This window comes from Scyliorhinus torazame, chromosome 4 (genome assembly GCF_047496885.1).
Source record: "Scyliorhinus torazame isolate Kashiwa2021f chromosome 4, sScyTor2.1, whole genome shotgun sequence".
Classification (NCBI taxonomy): domain Eukaryota; kingdom Metazoa; phylum Chordata; class Chondrichthyes; order Carcharhiniformes; family Scyliorhinidae; genus Scyliorhinus; species Scyliorhinus torazame.
This window is the reverse complement of record NC_092710.1, coordinates 361,984,848-362,012,563: the sequence shown is the minus strand read 5'-3', so window position 1 is coordinate 362,012,563 and position 27,716 is coordinate 361,984,848. Positions and strand designations below refer to the sequence as shown.

The following is a 27,716-nucleotide window of genomic DNA, read 5'->3' as shown; positions in this document are numbered from 1 at the left end:
TCCAATCCTTTCCCTGTCCCCCCCTCGCATTTTACACAACACGTAGATTCCCCCCACTGTTTCCAATCCTTTCCCTGTCCCCCCCTCGCATTTTACACAACACACAGATTCCCCCCACTGTTCCAATCCTTTCCCTGACCCCCCCCTCGCATTTACACAACACACAGATTCCCCCCACTGTTCCAATCCTTTCCCTGGCCTCCCTCTCGCATTTGACACAACACACAGATTCCCCCCACTGTTCCAATCCTTTCCCTGACCCCCCCCTCGCATTTTACACAACACACAGATTCCCCCCACTGTTCCAATCCTTTCCCTGACCCCCCCTCGCATTTTACACAACACACAGATTCCCCCCACTTTTCCATTTTTCCAATCCTTTCCCTGTCCCCCCTCGCATTTTACACAACACACAGATTCCCCCCACTGTTCCAATCCTTTCCCTGTCCCCCCCTCGCATTTTACACAACACGTAGATTCCCCCCACTGTTCCAATGCTTTCCCTGCCCCCCCCCTCGCATTTTACACAACACACAGATTCCCCCCACTGTTCCAATCCTTTCCCTGTCCCCCCCTCGCATTTTACACAACACACAGATTCCCCCCACTGTTCCAATCCTTTCCCTGGCCTCCCTCTCGCATTTTACACAACACACAGATTCCCCCCACTGTTCCAATCCTTTCCCTGACCCCCCTCGCATTTTACACAACACACAGATTCCCCCCACTGTTCCAATCCTTTCCCTGACCCCCCCTCGCATTTTACACAACACACAGATTCCCCCCACTGTTCCAATCCTTTCCCTGACCCCCCCTCGCATTTTACACAACACACAGATTCCCCCCACTGTTCAATCCTTTCCCTGGCCTCCCTCTCGCATTTTACACAACACGTAGATTCCCCCGCTGTTCCAATCCTTTCCCTGACCCCCCCCCCCGCATTTCACACAACACACAGATTCCCCCCATTGTTCCAATCCTTTCCCTGGCCTCCCTCTCGCATTTTACACAACACACAGATTCCCCCACTGTTCCAATCCTTTCCCTGGCCTCCCTCTCGCATTTTACACAACACACAGATTCCCCCCACTGTTCCAATCCTTTCCCTGACCTCCCTCTCGCATTTTACACAACACACAGATTCCCCCCACTGTTCCAATCCTTTCCCTGACCTCCCTCTCGCATTTTACACAACACACAGATTCCCCCCACTGTTCCAATCCTTTCCCTGGCCTCCCTCTCGCATTTTACACAACACACAGATTCCCCCCACTGTTCCAATCCTTTCCCTGACCCCCCCTCGCATTTTACACAACACACAGATTCCCCCCACTGTTCCAATCCTTTCCCTGGCCTCCCTCTCGCATTTTACACAACACACAGATTCCCCCCACTGTTCCAATCCTTTCCCTGTCCCCCCCTCGCATTTTACACAACACGTAGATTCCCCCCACTGTTCCAATCCTTTCCCTGACCTCCCTCTCGCATTTTACACAACACACAGATTCCCCCCACTGTTCCAATCCTTTCCCTGGCCTCCCTCTCGCATTTTACACAACACACAGATTCCCCCCACTGTTCCAATCCTTTCCCTGACCTCCCTCTCGCATTTTACACAACACACAGATTCCCCCCACTGTTCCAATCCTTTCCCTGGCCTCCCTCTCGCATTTTACACAACACACAGATTCCCCCCACTGTTCCAATCCTTTCCCTGACCCCCCCTCGCATTTTACACAACACACAGATTCCCCCCACTGTTCCAATCCTTTCCCTGACCCCCCCTCGCATTTTACACAACACACAGATTCCCCCCACTGTTCCAATCCTTTCCCTGGCCTCCCTCTCGCATTTTACACAACACACAGATTCCCCCCACTGTTCCAATCCTTTCCCTGACCCCCCCCTCGCATTTTACACAACACACAGATTCCCCCCACTGTTCCAATCCTTTCCCTGACCCCCCCTCGCATTTTACACAACACACAGATTCCCCCCACTGTTCCAATCCTTTCCCTGGCCTCCCTCTCGCATTTTACACAACACACAGATTCCCCCCACTGTTCCAATCCTTTCCCTGACCCCCCCCCCCTCGCATTTTACACAACACACAGATTCCCCCCACTTCCAATCCTTTCCCTGACCCCCCCTCGCATTTTACACAACACGTAGATTCCCCCCACTGTTCCAATCCTTTCCCTGGCCTCCCTCTCGCATTTTACACAACACACAGATTCCCCCCACTGTTCCAATCCTTTCCCTGACCCCCCCTCGCATTTTACACAACACACAGATTCCCCCCACTGTTCCAATCCTTTCCCTGACCCCCCCCTCGCATTTTACACAACACACAGATTCCCCCCACTGTTCTAATCCTTTCCCTGACCCCCCCTCGCATTTTACACAACACACAGATTCCCCCCACTGTTCCAATCCTTTCCCTGACCCCCCCCTCGCATTTTACACAACACACAGATTCCCCCCACTTCCAATCCTTTCCCTGGCCTCCCTCTCGCATTTTACACAACACACAGATTCCCCCCACTGTTCCAATCCTTTCCCTGACCCCCCCTCGCATTTTACACAACACACAGATTCCCCCCACTGTTCCAATCCTTTCCCTGGCCTCCCTCTCGCATTTTACACAACACACAGATTCCCCCCACTGTTCCAATCCTTTCCCTGACCTCCCTCTCGCATTTTACACAACACACAGATTCCCCCCACTGTTCCAATCCTTTCCCTGGCCTCCCTCTCGCATTTTACACAACACACAGATTCCCCCCACTGTTCCAATCCTTTCCCTGACCCCCCCTCGCATTTTACACAACACACAGATTCCCCCCACTGTTCCAATCCTTTCCCTGACCTCCCTCTCGCATTTTACACAACACACAGATTCCCCCCACTGTTCCAATCCTTTCCCTGGCCTCCCTCTCGCATTTTACACAACACACAGATTCCCCCCACTGTTCCAATCCTTTCCCTGGCCCCCACCCTCGCATTTTACACAACACACAGATTCCCCCCACTGTTCCAATCCTTTCCCTGGCCTCCCTCTCGCATTTTACACAACACACAGATTCCCCCCACTGTTCCAATCCTTTCCCTGACCCCCCCTCGCATTTTACACAACACACAGATTCCCCCCACTGTTCCAATCCTTTCCCTGACCCCCCCTCGCATTTTACACAACACACAGATTCCCCCCACTGTTCCAATCCTTTCCCTGACCCCCCCTCGCATTTTACACAACACACAGATTCCCCCCACTGTTCCAATCCTTTCCCTGGCCTCCCTCTCGCATTTTACACAACACACAGATTCCCCCCACTGTTCCAATCCTTTCCCTGACCCCCCCCTCGCATTTTACACAACACACAGATTCCCCCCACTGTTCCAATCCTTTCCCTGACCCCCCCTCGCATTTTACACAACACACAGATTCCCCCCACTGTTCCAATCCTTTCCCTGGCCTCCCTCTCGCATTTTACACAACACACAGATTCCCCCCACTGTTCCAATCCTTTCCCTGACCCCCCCCCCTCGCATTTTACACAACACACAGATTCCCCCCACTTCCAATCCTTTCCCTGACCCCCCCTCGCATTTTACACAACACGTAGATACCCCCACTGTTCCAATCCTTTCCCTGGCCTCCCTCTCGCATTTTACACAACACACAGATTCCCCCCACTGTTCCAATCCTTTCCCTGACCCCCCCTCGCATTTTACACAACACACAGATTCCCCCCACTGTTCCAATCCTTTCCCTGACCCCCCCCTCGCATTTTACACAACACACAGATTCCCCCCACTGTTCTAATCCTTTCCCTGACCCCCCCTCGCATTTTACACAACACACAGATTCCCCCCACTGTTCCAATCCTTTCCCTGCCCCCCCCTCGCATTTTACACAACACGTAGATTCCCCCCACTGTTCCAATCCTTTCCCTGGCCTCCCTCTCGCATTTTACACAACACACAGATTCCCCCCACTGTTCCAATCCTTTCCCTGACCCCCCCTCGCATTTTACACAACACACAGATTCCCCCCACTGTTCCAATCCTTTCCCTGGCCTCCCTCTCGCATTTTACACAACACACAGATTCCCCCCACTGTTCCAATCCTTTCCCTGTCCCCCCCCTCGCATTTTACACAACACGTAGATTCCCCCCACTGTTCCAATCCTTTCCCTGACCTCCCTCTCGCATTTTACACAACACACAGATTCCCCCCACTGTTCCAATCCTTTCCCTGGCCTCCCTCTCGCATTTTACACAACACACAGATTCCCCCCACTGTTCCAATCCTTTCCCTGACCTCCCTCTCGCATTTTACACAACACACAGATTCCCCCCACTGTTCCAATCCTTTCCCTGGCCTCCCTCTCGCATTTTACACAACACACAGATTCCCCCCACTGTTCCAATCCTTTCCCTGACCCCCCCTCGCATTTTACACAACACACAGATTCCCCCCACTGTTCCAATCCTTTCCCTGACCCCCCCTCGCATTTTACACAACACACAGATTCCCCCCACTGTTCCAATCCTTTCCCTGGCCTCCCTCTCGCATTTTACACAACACACAGATTCCCCCCACTGTTCCAATCCTTTCCCTGACCCCCCCCTCGCATTTTACACAACACACAGATTCCCCCCACTGTTCCAATCCTTTCCCTGACCCCCCCTCGCATTTTACACAACACACAGATTCCCCCCACTGTTCCAATCCTTTCCCTGGCCTCCCTCTCGCATTTTACACAACACACAGATTCCCCCCACTGTTCCAATCCTTTCCCTGACCCCCCCCCCTCGCATTTTACACAACACACAGATTCCCCCCACTTCCAATCCTTTCCCTGACCCCCCCTCGCATTTTACACAACACGTAGATTCCCCCCACTGTTCCAATCCTTTCCCTGGCCTCCCTCTCGCATTTTACACAACACACAGATTCCCCCCACTGTTCCAATCCTTTCCCTGACCCCCCCTCGCATTTTACACAACACACAGATTCCCCCCACTGTTCCAATCCTTTCCCTGACCCCCCCCTCGCATTTTACACAACACACAGATTCCCCCCACTGTTCTAATCCTTTCCCTGACCCCCCCTCGCATTTTACACAACACACAGATTCCCCCCACTGTTCCAATCCTTTCCCTGACCCCCCCCTCGCATTTTACACAACACACAGATTCCCCCCACTTCCAATCCTTTCCCTGGCCTCCCTCTCGCATTTTACACAACACACAGATTCCCCCCACTGTTCCAATCCTTTCCCTGACCCCCCCTCGCATTTTACACAACACACAGATTCCCCCCACTGTTCCAATCCTTTCCCTGGCCTCCCTCTCGCATTTTACACAACACACAGATTCCCCCCACTGTTCCAATCCTTTCCCTGACCTCCCTCTCGCATTTTACACAACACACAGATTCCCCCCACTGTTCCAATCCTTTCCCTGGCCTCCCTCTCGCATTTTACACAACACACAGATTCCCCCCACTGTTCCAATCCTTTCCCTGACCCCCCCTCGCATTTTACACAACACACAGATTCCCCCCACTGTTCCAATCCTTTCCCTGACCTCCCTCTCGCATTTTACACAACACACAGATTCCCCCCACTGTTCCAATCCTTTCCCTGGCCTCCCTCTCGCATTTTACACAACACACAGATTCCCCCCACTGTTCCAATCCTTTCCCTGGCCCCCACCCTCGCATTTTACACAACACACAGATTCCCCCCACTGTTCCAATCCTTTCCCTGGCCTCCCTCTCGCATTTTACACAACACACAGATTCCCCCCACTGTTCCAATCCTTTCCCTGACCCCCCCTCGCATTTTACACAACACACAGATTCCCCCCACTGTTCCAATCCTTTCCCTGACCCCCCCTCGCATTTTACACAACACACAGATTCCCCCCACTGTTCCAATCCTTTCCCTGACCCCCCCTCGCATTTTACACAACACACAGATTCCCCCCACTGTTCCAATCCTTTCCCTGGCCTCCCTCTCGCATTTTACACAACACACAGATTCCCCCCACTGTTCCAATCCTTTCCCTGACCCCCCCCCTCGCATTTTACACAACACACAGATTCCCCCCACTGTTCCAATCCTTTCCCTGACCCCCCCTCGCATTTTACACAACACACAGATTCCCCCCACTGTTCCAATCCTTTCCCTGGCCTCCCTCTCGCATTTTACACAACACACAGATTCCCCCCACTGTTCCAATCCTTTCCCTGACCCCCCCCCTCGCATTTTACACAACACACAGATTCCCCCCACTTCCAATCCTTTCCCTGACCCCCCCCTCGCATTTTACACAACACGTAGATACCCCCACTGTTCCAATCCTTTCCCTGGCCTCCCTCTCGCATTTTACACAACACACAGATTCCCCCCACTGTTCCAATCCTTTCCCTGACCCCCCCTCGCATTTTACACAACACACAGATTCCCCCCACTGTTCCAATCCTTTCCCTGACCCCCCCCTCGCATTTTACACAACACACAGATTCCCCCCACTGTTCTAATCCTTTCCCTGACCCCCCCTCGCATTTTACACAACACACAGATTCCCCCCACTGTTCCAATCCTTTCCCTGCCCCCCCCTCGCATTTTACACAACACGTAGATTCCCCCCACTGTTCCAATCCTTTCCCTGTCCCCCCCTCGCATTTTACACAACACACAGATTCCCCCCACTGTTCCAATCCTTTCCCTGTCCCCCCCTCGCATTTTACACAACACGTAGATTCCCCCCACTGTTCCAATCCTTTCCCTGTCCCCCCCTCGCATTTTACACAACACACAGATTCCCCCCACTGTTCCAATCCTTTCCCTGACCCCCCCCTCGCATTTTACACAACACACAGATTCCCCCCACTGTTCCAATCCTTTCCCTGGCCCCCACCCTCGCATTTTACACAACACACAGATTCCCCCCACTGTTCCAATCCTTTCCCTGGCCTCCCTCTCGCATTTGACACAACACGTAGATTCCCCCCACTTTTCCAATCCTTTCCCTGTCCCCCCCTCGCATTTTACACAACACACAGATTCCCCCCACTGTTCCAATCCTTTCCCTGTCCCCCCCCTCGCATTTTACACAACACACAGATTCCCCCCACTGTTCCAATCCTTTCCCTGGCCCCCACCCTCGCATTTTACACAACACGTAGATTCCCCCCACTGTTCCAATCCTTTCCCTGGCCTCCCTCTCGCATTTTACACAACACACAGATTCCCCCCACTGTTCCAATCCTTTCCCTGTCCCCCCCTCGCATTTTACACAACACACAGATTCCCCCCACTGTTCCAATCCTTTCCCTGTCCCCCCCTCGCATTTTACACAACACGTAGATTCCCCCCACTGTTCCAATCCTTGCCCTGTCCCCCCCTCGCATTTTACACAACACACAGATTCCCCCCACTGTTCCAATCCTTTCCCTGCCCCCCCCTCGCATTTTACACAACACGTAGATTCCCCCCACTGTTCCAATCCTTTCCCTGACCCCCCCTCGCATTTTACACAACACACAGATTCCCCCCACTGTTCCAATCCTTTCCCTGACCCCCCCTCACATTTTACACAACACGTAGATTCCCCCCACTGTTCCAATCCTTTCCCTGTCCCCCCCTCGCATTTTACACAACACACAGATTCCCCCCACTGTTCCAATCCTTTCCCTGACCCCCCCCTCGCATTTTACACAACACACAGATTCCCCCCACTGTTCCAATCCTTTCCCTGACCCCCCCTCGCATTTTACACAACACACAGATTCCCCCCACTGTTCCAATCCTTTCCCTGTCCCCCCTCTCGCATTTTACACAACACACAGATTCCCCCCACTGTTCCAATCCTTTCCCTGGCCCCCACCCTCGCATTTTACACAACACACAGATTCCCCCCACTGTTCCAATCCTTTCCCTGGCCTCCCTCTCGCATTTGACACAACACGTAGATTCCCCCCACTGTTCCAATCCTTTCCCTGTCCCCCCCTCGCATTTTACACAACACACAGATTCCCCCCACTGTTCCAATCCTTTCCCTGACCCCCCCCCTCGCATTTTACACAACACACAGATTCCCCCCACTGTTCCAATCCTTTCCCTGGCCCCCACCCTCGCATTTTACACAACACACAGATTCCCCCCACTGTTCCAATCCTTTCCCTGGCCTCCCTCTCGCATTTGACACAACACGTAGATTCCCCCCACTTTTCCAATCCTTTCCCTGTCCCCCCCTCGCATTTTACACAACACACAGATTCCCCCCACTGTTCCAATCCTTTCCCTGTCCCCCCCCTCGCATTTTACACAACACACAGATTCCCCCCACTGTTCCAATCCTTTCCCTGGCCCCCACCCTCGCATTTTACACAACACGTAGATTCCCCCCACTGTTCCAATCCTTTCCCTGGCCTCCCTCTCGCATTTGACACAACACGTAGATTCCCCCCACTGTTCCAATCCTTTCCCTGGCCTCCCTCTCGCATTTTACACAACACACAGATTCCCCCCACTGTTCCAATCCTTTCCCTGGCCTCCCTCTCGCATTTTACACAACACACAGATTCCCCCCACTTTTCCAATCCTTTCCCTGTCCCCCCCTCGCATTTTACACAACACGTAGATTCCCCCCACTGTTCCAATCCTTTCCCTGGCCTCCCACTCTCGCATTTTACACAACACACAGATTCCCCCCACTGTTCCAATCCTTTCCCTGGCCTCCCTCTCGCATTTTACACAACACACAGACTCCCCCCACTGATCCAATCCTTTCCCTGGCCTCCCTCTCGCATTTTACACATGAATAAAAAGCTTTGGGATTTACCTTTATCCTGCTTACCAAGGACTTTTCATGGACCCTCCTAATTTCCCGCTCAAGTACCTTCCTACTTGGGGGCAGCACAGTTGCTTCACAGCTCCAGGGTCCCAGGTTCGATTCCCGGCCGGGTCACTGTCTGTGTGGAGTCTGCACATCCTCCCCGTGTGTGCGTGGGTTTCCTCCGGGTGCTCCGGTTTCCTCCCACAGTCCAAAGATGTGCAGGTTAAATGGGGTTGAGATGGGGTTACGGAGATTAGGTGGAGATACGGGCATAGGTAGGGTGCTCTTTCCAAGGGCCGGTGCAGAGCCGATGGGCCGAATGGCCTCCTGCACCATCAATTCCCTGATTCTATTCTCTGATACTTACTTTATACTCAAGGATTTTGACTGTCCCCACCTTTCTAGACCGTACAAAAGCCTCCTTTTTCTGATTGACGAGGTTCGCAATATCCCTCGTTATCCAAGGCTCGCTAAACTTCCCACACTTATCCTTCGTTCTCTCAGGAACGTGACGTTCCTGAATCCCAATCAACTGTCGCTTGAAAGACTCCCAAGATGTTCCCCTACTGAAACCTCAGCCACCTGTCCGGGCACATTCTCCAATACCAGGTCCAGTACCGCCCCTTCCCTAGTTGGACTATCTGCATATTGCATCAAGAAGGCTTCCTGGATACACCTTACAAACTCTGCCCCACCCAAGCCGCGAGCACTGAGTGATTCCAGTCAATGTAGGGGAAATGAAATCCCCGACCACAACAACCCTGTTACTCACCAAAGTGTCTCTACCTCTCTGCTCCTCTATGTCTCACTGGCAGTTGGGGGGCCTGTAGTAAACCCCCAACATTGTGATTGCCCCCTTTCCTGTTCCTGAGCTCTACCCAGATTGCCTCATTGTGTGAGCCCTCCGAGGTGCCCTCCCGCAGTACGGCTATAATATTCTCCTTGACCAGTAATGCTCCTCCCCCACCCCTTTTACATCACCCTCTCTCTCTCCTGAAGCATCTATACCCTCCAACGTTCAGCTGCCAATCCTGCCCTTCCTTGAATCATGTTTCTGTGACAGCCACAACATCGTAATTCCAAGTACTGATAAGTGCTCCAAGTTCATCTGCCTTACTCGCTATTCTTCTGCCGCTGAAACAAATACACTTCAGACTGCTGTGTTTGAGCAGACAGCGTGATGCTGTTCTCTTATTTTTGTTCTCTATTTCCCCTTCAGTTATTACACCTCCTAAGCTAACGCTCTGGTTCCCATCCCCCTGCCAAACTAGTTTAAATCCTCCCGAGTGACTCTAGCAAACCTCCCAGCCAGGATTTCGGTGCCCCTCCAGTTTAGATGCAACCTGTCTTTCTTCTCCAAGTCCCACCTGCCCCGGATGAGATCCCAATGGTCCAAAAATCTCAAACCCTCCCTCCTACACCACCAGTTTAGCCACGTGTTTAGCTGCTCTATCTTCCTATTTCTAGCCTCACTGGCACGTGACACAGGGAGTAATCCTGAGATTACAACCCTAGAGGTCCTGCTTTTTAACTTTCTGCCTAGCTCCCTGAACTCCTGCTGCAGGACCTCATGCCCCTTCCTGCCTATGTCGTTAGTACCTATGTGAACTACGACCTCTGGCTGTTCACCCTCCCCCTTCAGGATGTCCTGTGTTCGCTCTCCTATATTTGAGACTGGGAGAGATAGATTCTTTTTTTACAAGAAATTTAGAGTACCCAATTCATTTTTTCCAATTAAGGGGCAATTTAGCGTGGCCAATCCACCTACTCTACACCTGGGGGTTGTGGGGGTGAGACCCACGCAGACACGGGGAGAATGTGCAAACTCCACACGGTCAGTGACCCAGAGCCGGGATCGAACCCGGGACCTCAGCGCCGTGAGGCAGCAGTGCTAACCACTGCTGTGCCGCCTGGAGAGAGATAGATTCTTGATCAGTCAGGGAATCAAAGGTTACGGGGAAAGGGCAGGAAAATGGGCGGGTCAGGCTCGCGGGGCAGAATGGCCTCCTTCTCTTCCAATTGGTCCTATGGGTTAAACTCCTGAAAGCCCTTCCCTAACAGCACTGTGGATGTCCCTACGCCGCACGGACTGCAGAGACGGCCTGGTTGAGGATGCGCCATCCCGGGAAGGAATGGGAGAGAATCGGGATCATGCAGGCGCTGGTGTTAAATGCGGAAAGCCGTTACCTGATGGAGCCGATCATGAAGGGCTGGGCCAGTTGCACCACTATCGCTCCACTTCCCAGCTGGTGGCAGGTGTAACCGGAATCCCAGTCGTAGTTCTTTGTGTCTCCATTGAGTAGCGCATTCCGACTGCGGCTCACTCCTTCCGTCACCGTGGCACTGGCACCCACTGTGGCCACGTTTTCTGTGGGAACTAAGCATCATTTGTGGTCAATATTTTACGGCCCATTTCAGCTGACAAACATCAGGAAGAAAACTGCAACACTTTGACGCTGGGCGAGTGAGAAATGTTGAGGGAGTTCGGTGCGGAAGGGGACACGGATGCCCCTCCGTATTTGTTAATCTTTCCCCCTGTCGGAACTGGTTCTTGCTCGGTGCGCCTTCACATCTGTGCCTGCGTCTGTCTCTGTCTCTGTCTCTGTCTCTGTCTCTGTCTCTCTCTCTGTCTCTCTCTCTGTCTCTCTCTCTGTCTCTCTCTCTGTCTCTCTCTCTGTCTCTCTCTCTCTGTCTCTCTCTCTCTGTCTCTCTCTCTCTGTCTCTCTCTCTCTGTCTCTCTCTCTCTGTCTCTCTCTCTCTGTCTCTCTCTCTCTGTCTCTCTCTCTCTGTCTCTGTCTCTCTCTCTGTCTCTCTCTCTGTCTCTGTCTCTCTCTGCCTCTCTCTCTCTGCCTCTCTCTCTCTGCCTCTCTCTCTCTGCCTCTCTCTCTCTGCCTCTCTCTCTCTGCCTCTCTCTCTCTGCCTCTCTCTCTCTGCCTCTCTCTCTCTGCCTCTCTCTCTCTGCCTCTCTCTCTCTGCCTCTCTCTCTCTGCCTCTCTCTCTCTGCCTCTCTCTCTCTGCCTCTCTCTCTCTGCCTCTCTCTCTCTGCCTCTCTCTCTCTGCCTCTCTCTCTCTGTCTCTCTCTCTCTGCCTCTCTCTCTCTGCCTCTCTCTCTCTGCCTCTCTCTCTCTGCCTCTCTCTCTCTGCCTCTCTCTCTCTGCCTCTCTCTCTCTGCCTCTCTCTCTCTGCCTCTCTCTCTGCCTCTCTCTCTGCCTCTCTCTCTGCCTCTCTCTCTGCCTCTCTCTCTGCCTCTCTCTCTGCCTCTCTCTCTGCCTCTCTCTCTGCCTCTCTCTCTGCCTCTCTCTCTGCCTCTCTCTCTGCCTCTCTCTCTGCCTCTCTCTCTGCCTCTCTCTCTGCCTCTCTCTCTGCCTCTCTCTCTGTCTCTCTCTCTGTCTCTCTCTCTGTCTCTCTCTCTGTCTCTCTCTCTGTCTCTCTCTCTGTCTCTGTCTTTTCAAATTGTGGGGGTTAAATTTGAAAAAAAACATTGAAAAAACGTATTAAAACTAATTACTTAACTAGGGAGAGGAGTAACTAAACCTGAGGGCAGGGATTAGTATTTAGTATTTAATTTTACAGCAAAAATCTCGTGTCAGGGAGAATATAGTTAATTGTAACTTGATCTAATAAGAATTTAAGTAGTATTGTTCATTAACGTGTGCTTAAATGTCACTCTGCGGGGTGCTGTGCTCTGACTGTGAGATGTGGCAGGTCCGGGAGGCTTCCAGCGTCCCGGATGGCTTCATCTGCAGCAAGTGTAACCAATGGCAGCTCCTCACAGACCGCATGGTTCGGTTGGAGCAGCAATTGGATGCACTTAGGAGCATGCAGGTGGCGGAAAGCGTCAGAGATAGAAGTTATATAAATGTGGTCACAACCAAGGTGCAGGCAGAGAAATGGGTGACCACCAGAAAGGGCAGGCAGTCAGTGCAGGAATCCCCTGTGGTTGTCCCCCTCTCGAACAGGTATACCCCTTTGGATACTGTCGGGGGGAATAGCCTATCAGGGGAAAACAGCAGCAGCCAGAGCAGTGGCACCACAGCTGGCTCTGATGTTCAGAAGGGAGGGTCAAAGCGCAGAAGAGTAATAGTAATAGGGGACTCTATAGTCAGGGGCACAGATAGGCGCTTCTGTGGATGTGAAAGAGACTCCAGGATGGTATGTTGCCTCCCTGGTGCCAGGGTCCAGGATGTCTCCGAATGGGTAGCGGGCACCCTGAAGGGGGAAAGCAAACAGGCAGAGGTCGTTGTACATATTGGTACTAACGACATAGGCAGGAAGGGGCATGAGGTCCTGCAGCAGGAGTTCAGGGAGTTAGGCAGTAAGCTAAAAAGCAGGACCTCTAGGGTGGTAATCTCAGGATTACTCCCTGTGCCACGTGCCAGTGAGGCTAGAAATACGAGGGTCGTGTGGCTAAACTGGTGGTGTAGGAAGGAGGGTTTCAGATTTCTGGAAGTGCATTTGTTTCAATGCCAGGGTTAGGCAGGTGAACTGAAGAGCACTTATCAGTAGTTGGAATTATGATGTTGTGACGATCACAGAAACGTGGTTAAAGGAAGGGCAGGATTGGCAGCTGAACACTGAAGGATATACCTGCTTCATGAGAGATAGAGGAGGACAAGTGAACCAGGTAGTGAAGCAAGTGTTGTGGGCCTGGGTTTAGAAAACTCCAAAGTATATCATGGGTTTCACCTGACCTACAACTGTTTATAGATTTTGGTTACAGGAGCACAAGGGCCTACCTTTCAGGGGTTAGTCAACAGAGGCCTTAAGCACTTTTAATCAAACACAAAGTTTATTCTACAAAGTTAGCTAACATTTTATAAACACACACAGTTAGCATCTTTATCAACTACAAACATAAATACCCCACACAGCTACAGTACTCTATATATAACCCTTAATGAATTCCCCTAAGCTGTTCCAATTTAATAACAACATCCCAGAAACCAGTACCTCCTTTCAAAGGTGTGGCCCAGCCGACGACACTCAAAACCTGGTATCGATGCTCTTGGTTTCTTTTCAAAACTGCAGGTTTTCAGAAAGCAGTTATCACTTTTAAATTATCAAGTGACCTGGAGACAGCTTTCAACACGCAGAGAGAGAGAGAGAGAGAAAACAAGACTTCTCTGTCTGAATCTAGCTTCCAAATGTGAAACCCAAAGTAGAAAAACTCGGAGCCTCACCACAGCTCAAAACGAAAGTAAAACTCAGAGCCACGGCCCAACTCCACCGACACAATGACATCACTGAAGCCATGTGCTAAGACAAAACATTTCTTAAAGGGATACTCCCATGACACGATCATCTTCGTCACTCCCTCGAAGAACTCGATCAAATTAGTGAGGCACGACCTCCCCTTCACAAAACCATGCTGTCCCTCACGAATAAGTCCATTTGTTTCCAAAGGTGAGTCAATCCTATCTCTAAGAATCTTTTCCAGTAATTTCCCTACCACTGACGTAAGGCTCACCGGCCTATAATTTCCTGGATTATCCCTGCTGCCCTTCTTAAACAATGGAACAACATTGGCTCCTCTCCAGTCCTCTAGAACTTCACCTGTAGCCAATGAGGATACAAGGATTACTGTCAAGGCCTCAGCAATTTCCTCCCTTGCCTCCCTCAGTATTCTGGGGTAGATTCCATCAGGCCCTGGGGACTTATCTACTTTAATGCTTTTTAAGATGCCCAACACCTCCTCTTTATTAATATCAATATGACTCAGAATATCTACACACTCTACCCAATACTCCTCATCCAACAAGTCCTTCTCTTTGGTGAATACTGAGGCAAAATATTCATTTAGTATCTCTCCCATTTCCTCTGGTTCCATACACAGATTCCCTCCAATATCTTTGACGGGACGGTAGCAACATGGATACAAAACTGGCTGAATAATAGGAAGCAGAGAGGAATGGTCAATGGATATTTTTCAGGCTGGAGGAAGGTTTGTAATGGATGTTCCCCAGGGGTCGGTATTGGGTCCCTTGCTTTTCCTGGTATATATTAATGATCTCCATTGGTGTGCAGGGGACAATTTCAAAGTTTGCAGATGACATAAAAGGTCAAATTATTGTAAACTGTGAAGGGGACAATGTTGAACTTCAATCGGACCGAGACAAGGTGGAGGAGTGGGCAGGTAGGTGACAGATGGGGAGCAGTGTCAGGTGATGCATTTTGGGAGGAGAACATGGAGACAATCTAAAATAAAGGTAAAATTCTAAAAGGGGGCGTGAGGAGCAGGACCCAGATGTACCTGTGTATGGATCACTGAAGGTCACAGCAGAGACTGAGAGTATACAGTGGATCACTGAAGGTCACAGCAGAGACTGAGAGTATACAATGGATCACTGAAGGTCACAGCAGAGACTGAGAGTATACAGTGGATCACTGAAGGTCACAGCAGAGACTGAGAGTATACAGTGGATCACTGAAGGTCACAGCAGAGACTGAGAGTATACAGTGGATCACTGAAGGTCACAGCAGAGACTGAGAGTATACAGTGGATCACTGAAGGTCACAGCAGAGACTGAGAGTATACAGTACTCATTGATTCATACAATCCTGACAGTGCAGAAGGGGGCGTCTTGAGTTTGCACCAGCCCCTGTGAAAGAGCCACCACAAACCCTTAACCCCACCTAACCATTGGACACTCGGGGACAATGTATCGCGGCCAATCCACCCGCACATCTTTGGACTGTGGGAGGAAACCGGAGCACCTGGAGGAAACCCACGCAGACACGGGGGGAAAGTGCAAACTCCGCACAGACAGTGACCCGAGACCGGAATTGAACCCGGGACCCTGGAGCTGTGAGGCAGCAGCGTGAACCACTGTGCAGCCCTTATCTACACCTCCCGCTGCCTGGGGAAAGCGGGCAGCATAATCAAAGATCCCTCCCACCCGGCTTACTCACTCTTCCAACTTCTTCCATCGGGCAGGAGATACAGAAGTCTGAGAACACACACGAACAGACTCAAAAACAGCTTCTTCCCCACTGTCACCAGAGTCCTAAATGACCCTCTTATGGACTGACCTCATTAACACTACACCCTGTATGCTTCATCCGATACCGGAGTTATGTAGTTACATTGTGGACCTTGTGTTGCCCGATTATTCTTTTAGTATTTTCTTTATATTTTATTTTATTTTCATGTCCTAAAAGATCTGTTTGAGCTGCTCGCAGAAAAATACTTTTCACTGTAACTCGCTACACGTGACAATAAACAAATCCAATCCATAACTATGAAAAAGGATAAGGAATAATGCTTAACTGGGGGTGGAGGACGAACTGAATTGAGCTGCGGGTGTATTACAACTGAAAGTTAGTTAGGCAGTAAAGCCGCTGATGAATAAGAGCTCTGGACTTGTGTACAGAGCACGTCCATTTTGCATGCGAGCGAAAGCAAAGGCTTCCGTAGCCCGAGTTCCCTGGATAACTAAAGCTATAGAGATTGAAATGAGTGTCATTTCAATCAGAGGTGTTCTCTTATTCACAACTATCTTAGATTTATGACCCCTCGAACTGGACTCCCCCCACAAGTGGAAACATCTCGTAATGTCTCCCCGACCACAATTTGATAAGTTTCTATCAAGTCAATCCTCCTCTCTTATGGAGGAAGCTGCCCCAGTCCGTTCTGTTAAATTGATTTAACGTCAGTTCCGAAAGCAAAGAACAAAGAACAAAGAAATGTACAGCACAGGAACAGGCCCTTCGGCCCTCCAAGCCCGTGCCGACCACGCTAACCTAAAACCTTCTACACTTCCGAGGTCTTTATCCCTCTATTCCCATCCTATCGTCCCTGCTTCCACTACCTCCTCCGGTAACGAGTTCCAGGCACCCACTACCCTCTGCGTAAAAAACTTGCCTCGTACATCTACTCTAAACCTTGCCCCTCTCACCTTAAACATATGCCCCCCCCAGTAATTGACCGCTCTACCCTGGGGAAAAGCCTCTATCCACTCTGTCTATGCCCCTCATAATTTTGTAGACCTCTATCAGGTCGCCCCTCAACCTCCTTCGTTCCAGTGAGAACAAACCGAGTTTATTCAATCGCTCCTCATAGCTTATGCCCTCCATACCAGGCAACATTCTGGTAAATCTCTTCTGCACCCTCTCTAAAGCCTCCACATCCTTCTGGTAGTGTGGCGACCAGAATTGAACACTATACTCCAAGTGTGGCCTAACTAAGGTTCTATACAGCTGCAACATGACTTGCCAATTCTTATACTCAATGCCCCGGCCAATGAAGGCAAGTATGCCGTATGCCTTCTTGACTACCTTCTCCTCCTGTGTTGCCCCTTTCAGTGATGGACCTCTGATGTCTCGAGGAGTGTACATATTATAGAGAAGGAGGTGCTTGAAGTCTTAAAGCGCATCAAGGTAGATAAATCCTCAGAACCGAATTTCTAATTATGAAAAACTACCACTTTAAATGTTCACTAAATGTATCCCAGGACGTTGTGGGAGGTTAGGGAGGAAATTGCCGGCCCCCTAGCTGAGATATTTAAATCATCGACAGACACAGGAGAGGTGCCTGAAGATTGGAGGGTAGCAAATGTTGTGCCCTTGTTTAAGAAGAGCTGTAGGGAAAAGTCTGGGAACTACAGACCGGTTAGCCTGACTTCTGTAGTGGGTAAGTTGTTAGAAGGTATTCTGAGGGACAGGATCTACAAGCATTTAGACAGGCAAGGGCTAATTAGGGACAGTCAGCATGGTTTTGTCAGGGGAAAGTCATGTCTCACGACTTTGAGGGGCATAGACAGAGTGGATAGTCAGAGGCTTTTCCCCAGGGTAGAGGGGTCAATTACTAGGGGGCATAGGTTTAAGGTGAGAGGGGCAAGGTTTAGAGTAGATGTACGAGGCAAGTTTTTTACGCAGAGGGTAGTGGGTGCCTGGAACTCGCTACTGGAGGAGGTAGTGGAAGCAGGGACGATAGTGACATTTAAGGGGCATCTTGACAAATACATGAATAGGATGAGAATAGAGGGATACGGACCCAGGAAGTGTAGAAGATTGTAGTTTAGTCGGGCAGCATGTTCGGCACGGGCTTGGAGGGCCGAAGGGCCTGTTCCTGTGCTGTACATTTCTTTGTTCTTTGTTTGTTGTTCTTTGTTTGATTGAGATTTTTGAAGGGGTAACCAAGAAGGTAGATGAGGGCAGTGCAGTCGACGTTGTCAGACTAAACACAGACATGGAAACAGACTAAACACAGACATGGGAACAGACTAAACACAGACATGGAAACAGACTAAACACAGACATGGAACAGACTAAACACAGACATGGAAACAGACTAAACACAGACATGGAAACAGACTAAACACAGACATGGAAACAGACTGAACACAGACATGGAAACAGACTAAACACAGACATGGAAACAGACTAAACACAGACATGTAAACAGACTAAACACAGACATGGAAACAGACTAAACACAGACATGGAAACAGACTAAACACAGACATGGAAACAGACTGAACACAGACATGGAAACAGACTAAACACAGACATGGAAACAGACTAAACACAGACATGGAAACAGACTAAACACAGACATGGAAACAGACTAAACACAGACATGGAAACAGACTAAACACAGACATGGAACAGACTGAACACAGACATGGAAACAGACTGAACACAGACATGGAAACAGACTAAACACAGACATGGAAACAGACTAAACACAGACATGGAAACAGACTAAACACAGACATGGAAACAGACTAAACACAGACATGGAAACAGACTAAACACAGACATGGAAACAGACTAAACACAGACATGGAAACAGACTGAACACAGACATGGAAACAGACTAAACACAGACATGGAAACAGACTAAACACAGACATGGAAACAGACTAAACACAGACATGGAAACAGACTAAACACAGACATGGAAACAGACTAAACACAGACATGGAACAGACTGAACACAGACATGGAAACAGACTAAACACAGACATGGAAACAGACTAAACACAGACATGTAAACAGACTAAACACAGACATGGAAACAGACTAAACACAGACATGGAAACAGACTAAACACAGACATGGAAACAGACTGAACACAGACATGGAAACAGACTAAACACAGACATGGAAACAGACTAAACACAGACATGGAAACAGACTAAACACAGACATGGAAACAGACTAAACACAGACATGGAAACAGACTGAACACAGACATGGAAACAGACTGAACACAGACATGGAAACAGACTAAACACAGACATGGAAACAGACTAAACACAGACATGGAAACAGACTAAACACAGACATGGAAACAGACTAAACACAGACATGGAAACAGACTAAACACAGACATGGAAACAGACTAAACACAGACATGGAAACAGACTGAACACAGACATGGAAACAGACTAAACACAGACATGGAAACAGACTAAACACAGACATGGAAACAGACTAAACACAGACATGGAAACAGACTAAACACAGACATGGAAACAGACTAAACACAGACATGGAACAGACTGAACACAGACATGGAAACAGACTAAACACAGACATGGAACAGACTAAACACAGACATGGAAACAGACTGAACACAGACATGGAAACAGACTAAACACAGACATGGAAACAGACTAAACACAGACATAGAACAGACTAAACACAGACATGGAACAGACTGAACACAGACATGGAAACAGACTGAACACAGACATGGAAACAGACTAAACACAGACATGGAAACAGACTAAACACAGACATGGAAACAGACTAAACACAGACATGGAACAGACTGAACACAGACATGGAACAGACTGAACACAGACATGGAAACAGACTGAACACAGACATGGAAACAGACTGAACACAGACATGGAAACAGACGAAACACAGACATGGAAACAGACTAAACACAGACATGGAAACAGACTAAACACAGACATGGAACAGACTGAACACAGACATGGAAACAGACTAAACACAGACATGGAAACAGACTAAACACAAACATGGAAACAGACTGAACACAGACATGGAAACAGACTAAACACAGACATGGAAACAGACTAAACACAGACATGGAAACAGACTGAACACAGACATGGAAACAGACTAAACACAGACATGGAACAGACTAAACACAGACATGGAAACAGACTAAACACAGACATGGAAACAGACTAAACACAGACATGGAACAGACTGAACACATACATGGAAACAGACTAAACACAGACATGGAAACAGAATAAACACAGACATGGAACAGACTGAACACAGACATGGAAACAGACTAAACACAGACATGGAACAGACTGAACACAGACATGGAAACAGACTAAACACAGACATGGAAACAGACTAAACACAGACATGGAAACAGACTAAACACAGACATGGAAACAGACTAAACACAGACATGGAACAGACTGAACACAGACATAGAACAGACTGAACACAGACATGGAAGTAGACTGAACACAGACATGGAAACAGACTAAACACAGACATGGAAACAGACTAAACACAGACATGGAACAGACTAAACACAGACATGGAAACAGACTAAACACAGACATGGAAACAGACTAAACACAGACATGGAACAGACTGAACACAGACATGGAAACAGACTAAACACAGACATGGAACAGACTAAACACAGACATGGATACAGACTAAACAGGCATGGAAACAGACTAAACACAGACATGGAAACAGACTAAACACAGACATGGAAACAGACTAAAGACAGACATGGATACAGACTAAACACAGACATGGAAACAGACTAAACACAGACATGGAAACAGACTAAACACAGACATGGAAACAGACTGAACACAGACATGGAAACAGACTAAACACAGACATGGAAACAGACTAAACACAGACATGGAACAGACTGAACACAGACATAGAACAGACTGAACACAGACATGGAAACAGACTAAACACAGACATGGAAACAGACTAAACACAGACATGGAACAGACTGAACACAGACATAGAACAGACTGAACACAGACATGGAAACAGATTAAACACAGACATGGAAACAGACTAAACACAGACATGGAAACAGACTAAACACAGACATGGAAACAGACTAAACACAGACATAGAACAGACTAAACACAGACATGGAACAGACTGAACACATACATGGAAACAGACTAAACACAGACATGGAAACAGAATAAACACAGACATGGAACAGACTGAACACAGACATGGAAACAGACTAAACACAGACATGGAACAGACTGAACACAGACATGGAAACAGACTAAACACAGACATGGAAACAGACTAAACACAGACATGGAAACAGACTAAACACAGACATGGAAACAGACTAAACACAGACATGGAACAGACTGAACACAGACATAGAACAGACTGAACACAGACATGGAAGTAGACTGAACACAGACATGGAAACAGACTAAACACAGACATGGAAACAGACTAAACACAGACATGGAACAGACTAAACACAGACATGGAAACAGACTAAACACAGACATGGAAACAGACTAAACACAGACATGGAACAGACTGAACACAGACATGGAAACAGACTAAACACAGACATGGAACAGACTAAACACAGACATGGAACAGACTAAACACAGACATGGATACAGACTAAACAGACATGGAAACAGACTAAACACAGATATGGAAACAGACTAAACACAGACATGGAAACAGACTAAACACAGACATGGATACAGACTAAACACAGACATGGAAACAGACTAAACACAGACATGGAAACAGACTAAACACAGACATGGAAACAGACTGAACACAGACATGGAAACAGACTAAACACAGACATGGAAACAGACTAAACACAGACATGGAACAGACTGAACACAGACATAGAACAGACTGAACACAGACATGGAAACAGACTAAACACAGACATGGAAACAGACTAAACACAGACATGGAACAGACTGAACACAGACATAGAACAGACTGAACACAGACATGGAAACAGATTAAACACAGACATGGAAACAGACTAAACACAGACATGGAAACAGACTAAACACAGACATGGAAACAGACTAAACACAGACATAGAACAGACTAAACACAGACATGGAACAGACTGAACACAGACATGGAAACAGACTAAACACAGACATGGAAACAGACTAAACACAGACATGGAAACAGACTGAACACAGACATGGAACAGACTAAACACAGACATGGAAACAGACTAAACACAGACATGGAAACAGACTGAACACAGACATGGCTGCAGAAAGGGAATAAATGATTTCTTACCCAGCAAGCCAGAATGCAATGAGAAAGGCGTGTTGGTAAACATGCACTCAAATGAGACTAAGTGGAAGACCTTGTTCACGCTGTTGTGTGTTCCAACAATTCGGATATATCTGTAAAGAATTATATTCAGTGTCAGGAAAAGTGGAGAAGTTGATCATTGCACCCTCACCCCCACACTCAGACTGCTCCAGGACACATCTACTTACAGGGGGCAGTAGGATTAATAACAGCATCTCTGAACAGGAGAATAAAGAGTGTAACTGACAACGGTAAATATGGAAACATTATATTGAAAATTGATGCTTGAAACAAATCAAACATTAAGTCGAGGAATTGAGAGAATGCACAGAGTTAGTGCCTGAATCACATTTCCCAATTCTCCAACAGCTTGTGAGAACACTCTCAAACTATGTGTTACATCTCCTTCCATTCTCTGCCCGCACAGTCCCTTCCGTCTCTCTCACATCCAGCACCTGCAGTGTGAAATGGATCAATTCACGGTCTTTAACCCGATGTTTCCTGGGTTGACCCCAGCGTTCCAGACTATTTTACACTCAATACTCAAATTCAGTTTATTTGCATCTCTGAGAATCTTGGAAACATTGAGACAGTCACATTGCCGCCTTCGTTCCTCCACCTTCAAATTTATTAACCCCTCCTAATAGGTCAGGTCCATGACTGTCCGTCTCCATTTAGTTTACCAGCCTGGTACCAGTCAAAACCTGAACTATTCCCCTCGCAACTTAAACCTATGCCCCCTAGTAATTGACCCCTCTACCCCGGGGAAAAGCCTCTGACTATCCACTCTGTCTATGCCCCTCATAATTTTGTATACCTCTATCAGGTCTCCCCTCAACCTCCTTCGTTCCAGTGAGAACAAACCGAGTTTATTCAGCCCATTGTTCAACCTAATGTTCAACGAAAAACATTAGATCACAGGAACAGTCCCTTTGGCCACCAAGCCTGCGCTGAACAACATTCCTTACTTAGACCGACTACTGATTGCCACTCGATCTGTATCCCTCCATTCCCCGCCTGTTCATGTGTCTATCAAAACACATCTTAAACATTGCTAATGTGCTGCTTCCCCCACATCCTCTGGCAGCGCGTTCCAGGCACCCACCGCTCTCTGTGTGAAAAACTTACCCCGCACATCTCCCTGAAACTTTCCCCCTCTCACCTTGAACCTGTGCCCCTTGTAATTGACACTTCCACCCTGGGAAAAAGCCTCTGACTATCCACCCCTGTCTCTGCCTCTCAGAATTCTGTCGACCTCCATCAGGTCTCCCCTCAGCCTCCGTCTTTCCAGTGAAAACAATCCTAGTTCATCCAACCTCTCCTCGTAGCCAACACCCTCGAGACCAGGCAACATCCTGGTGAACCTTCTTTGTGCTCTCTCCAAAGCATCCATGTCCTTCTGGTAATGTGGTGCCCAGAACTGCCCGCAACACTCCAAATGCGGCCTAACCAAGGTTTTATACAGCTGCAGCATAATTCCCCAACTCCTGTACTCAATGCCCCGGCTGATGAAGGCACGCGTGCCACACGCCTTCTTGATCACCTGGCCCACCTGTGTTGGCACAGAGGTTCCAGAACTGATCCCTGCGGAACACCACTAGCTACAGATCTCCATTCAAAAAAACACCCTTCCACCGTTACTCTCTGTCTTCTATAACCGAGCCAGTTGTGTGTCCATCCGGTCAGCTCACCCCCAATCCCATGCGGCTTTAATTTTTGTACCAGTCTGCCACGTGGGACCTTGTCAAACGCCTTACTAAAGTCCATATAAACTACATCCTCATCAATTTTCATTGTCACGTCAAGTTGGTGAGACCTGACGTTCCCCGTACAAAACCAAGCTGCCTGTCACTAACTAATCCAGTTTCCTCCAAATGTCCATATATCCTGCCCCTCAGTATCTTTTCCAAAAGCTTCCCCACCACTGATGTCAGGCTCACCGGCCTATAATTTGTTGGATTGTCCCAGCTTCCTTTCTTAAACAAGTGTTCATCATTGGGCTATTCTCCAGTCCTCTGGAACCTCGCCTGTGGTCAAAGAGGATGTGAGGATATCTGTTAAGACCCAGCTATTTCTCCCCTTGCCTCCCGCAGTAACCTGGGATAGATGCCATCCGGCCCCGGGGACTTGTCTACCTTAATGCAATTTAGGACACTCAACACTTCCTCCTTTGATATATTGACGTTCTCAAGATTGTTCACACACCCATCCCTGACCTCAACATCCGTCACGTCCTCTCGCTGGTGAATACCGATACAAAGTACTCTTTAAGGATTTCACCCACTTCCTGTGGTTCCAGGCATAACCTCTCTCCATTGTGCTTGAGTGGGCCCACTCTTTCTCTTGTTACCCGATTGCTCCTAATATATGCATAAAATCCTTGGGATTCTCCTTGACCGTGTTTGCTAAAGACATTTCATGGGCCCTCTTAGTCCACGTTTAAGTTTCTTCCTACTTTCACTGTACTCCTCAAGGGCTTGTCAGTTTTTAGATGCCGAGGCTTAGAATATACTTCCTTTTTCCTTTAGACTAAGCTTATAATTTCCCTCGTCATCCATGGTTCCTGAATCCTGCCACTTCTATCCTTCATTTTTGCGGGAACATGCAATTTTGTCGACCTCAATCAGGTCTCCCCTCAGCCTCCATCTTTCCAACGAAAACAATCAGAGTCTATTCAACCTCTCCTAACACCCTCCAGACCAGGCAACATCCTGGTAAGCCTCCTTTGCACGCTCTCCAAAGCATCCCCACCATTCTAGCAGTGTGGTGACCAAAACTGCACGCAATATTCCAAATGTGGGCTAACTAAAGTTCTGTACAACATGACCTGCCCACTCCTGTACTCAATGCCACGGCCGATGAAGGCAAGCATGCCGTATGCCTTCTTAACCACCTTACCCACCTGCATTGCCACTTTCATGGAACTATGGTTCTGGACACCCAGATCCCTCTGTATGTCAATAGAATATTGAACAATACAGCACAGTGCAGGCCCTTCGGCCCACAATGTTGTGCCGACCATTTATCCTAATCTAAGATCAACCTAACCTACACCCCTTGAAATGAAAAAAAAGAAGAAAATCGCTTATTGTCACAAGTCGGCTTCAATGAAGTTACTGTGAAAAGCCCCTAGTCACCACATTCCAGCACCTGTTCGGGGAGGCTGGTATGGGAATTGAACCGTGCTGCTGGCCTGCCTTGGTCTGCTTTAAAAGCCAGCTATTTAGCCCTGTGCTAAACCAGCCCCTTCAATTTACTGCTGTCCATGTGTCTGTCCAAGAGTCGCTTAAATGTCCCGAATGACTCTGACTCCACCACCTCCGCTGGCAGTGATTCCACACACCCACCACTCTCTGTGTAAAGAACCTCTGACATCTCCCCGATACCTTCCTCCAATCACCTTAAAATTATGTCCCCTCGTGACAGCCATTTCCACCCTGGGGAAAAGTCTCTGGCTATCCACTCTATCCATGCCTCTCATCCCCTTGTACACCTCTATCAAGTCACCTCTCTGCCTTCTTCGCTCCAGTGAGAAAAGCCCTCGTTCCCTCAGCCTTTCTTCATAAGACATGCCCTCCAGTCCAGGCAGCATCCTGGTAAATCTCCTCTGTACCCTCTCCAAAGCATCCACATCCTTCCTATAATGAGGCGACCAGAACGGGACACAATACACAATGCTCCTACGGGTTCTGCCATTTGCTGTCTAATTCACATCTGAATTTGATTTTCCAAAATGCATCCCCTCACATTTGTCCGAATTGAACTCCGTCTGCCATTTCTCCGCCCAACTCTCCAATCTATCTATATTCTGCTGTATTCTCTGACAGTCCCCTTCACTATCTGCAACTCCACCTATCTTAGTGTCATCTGCAAACTTGCTAAACAGACCATCTACATTTTCCTCCAGATCATTTATATATATTACAGACAACAGCGGTTCAGGCACTGATCCCTGTGGAACACCATTAGTTACAGATCTCCCTTCCACTGTTACTCTGTCTCCTGTCGCCAAGCCAGTTCTTTGTCCATCTTGCCAGCTCACCCCGAATCCCACGCGACTTTACCTTTTGTACCAGTCTGCCATGAGGAACCTTGTCAAACGCCTTACTGAAATCCATGTAGACGACTTCCAGCCTCAAGGAAGTGGCCTTAGAAATAATGGACCCATTCGTGATCATTTTCCAGCATTCTATAGACTCTGGGAGTTCCAATGGATTGGAGGGCAGCTAATGTAACTCTACTTTTTAAAAAAGGAGGGAGAGAGAGAAAACAGGGAATTATAGATCGGTTAGCCTGACATCGGTGGTGGGGGAAATGCTGGAATCAATGATTAAGGATGAAATAACTGAGCATTTAGAAAGTGGGGACAGGATCGGTCCAAGTCAGCATGGATTCCCTAAAGGAAAATCATCCTCGACAAATCTTTGGGATGTTTTTGAGGCTGTGACCAGTAGAGTGGACAAGGGTGAACTAGTGGATGTTGTGTATCTGGACTTCAAAAGGCTTTTGATAAGAGATTAGTGAGCAAAAAGTGAAAGCTCATGGTATTGGGAGTAATGCATTGACATGGATAGGGAACTGGTTGGCAGACAGAAAGCAGAGAGTGGGAATAAACAGATCCCTTTCAGAGCGGCAGGCAGTGACTAGTGGGGTACCGACGTGTTAAATGCTGGGACCCCAGCTCTTCACAAGATACATTAATGATTTGGACGAAGCAATATCTCCAAATTTGCAGACGACACTAAGCTGGGTTGCAGTGTGTGAATCATAGAATTCACAGTGCAGAAGGAGGCCATTCGGCCCATCGAGTCTGCACCGGCCCACTTAGGCCCCTCACTTCCACCCTATCCCCGCAACCCAGTAACCCCACTTAACCTTTTTTGGACACCAAGGGCAATTTAGTGTGGCCAATCCACCTAACCTGCACGTCTTTGGACTGTGGGAGGAAACCGGAGCATCCAGGGGAAACCCACGCACACACGGGGAGGACGTGCAGATTCCGCACAGATAGTGACCCCAGCCGGGAATCGACCCTTGGGACCCTGTGCTGTGAGGAGGATGCAAAGAGGCTGCAGGGCTCTTGGACAGGCTGGCTGAGTGCGCCGCTACTTGGTGAATGCGATATATTGTGGGTAAATGTGAGGTTAATCCACTTTGGTGGCAAAAACAGGCAGGCAGATTATCTGAATGTCTAAGAAGTGTTTTTTTTGAGCAACTTGTGACAGACCCTACGAGGGAACAGGCAATTCTGGATTTGGTGATGTGTAATAAGAACATAAGAACTAGGAGCAGGAGTCGGCCATCTGGCCCCTCGAGCCTGCTCCACCATTCAATGAGATCATGGCTGATCTTTTGTGGACTCAGCTCCACTTTCCGGCCCGAACACCATAACCCTTAATCCCTTTATTCTTCAAAAAACTATCTATCTTTATCTTAAAAACATTTAATGAAGGAGCCTCTACTGCTTCGCTGAGCAAGGAATTCCATAGATTCACAACCCTTTGGGTGAAGAAGTTCCTCCTAAACTCAGTGCTAAATCTACTTCCCCTTAT

General features: G+C 48.6%; 1 protein-coding gene across 2 annotated transcripts in view; it reads right to left on the bottom strand.

Annotated features, from left to right (window-relative positions):
• Nucleotides 1-27,716, bottom strand: part of btbd9 (BTB (POZ) domain containing 9) — a 351,447-nt gene that overhangs the window by 46,440 nt on the left and 277,291 nt on the right. For both annotated transcript variants that reach the window (XM_072500328.1, XM_072500329.1), the window contains exons 7-8: nt 22,147-22,256; nt 11,041-11,230 (exon numbers count right to left, since the gene is read on the bottom strand). In XM_072500328.1, the coding sequence (XP_072356429.1) occupies nt 11,041-11,230; nt 22,147-22,256 (300 nt within the window). The remainder of the gene's footprint in view (nt 1-11,040; nt 11,231-22,146; nt 22,257-27,716) is intronic.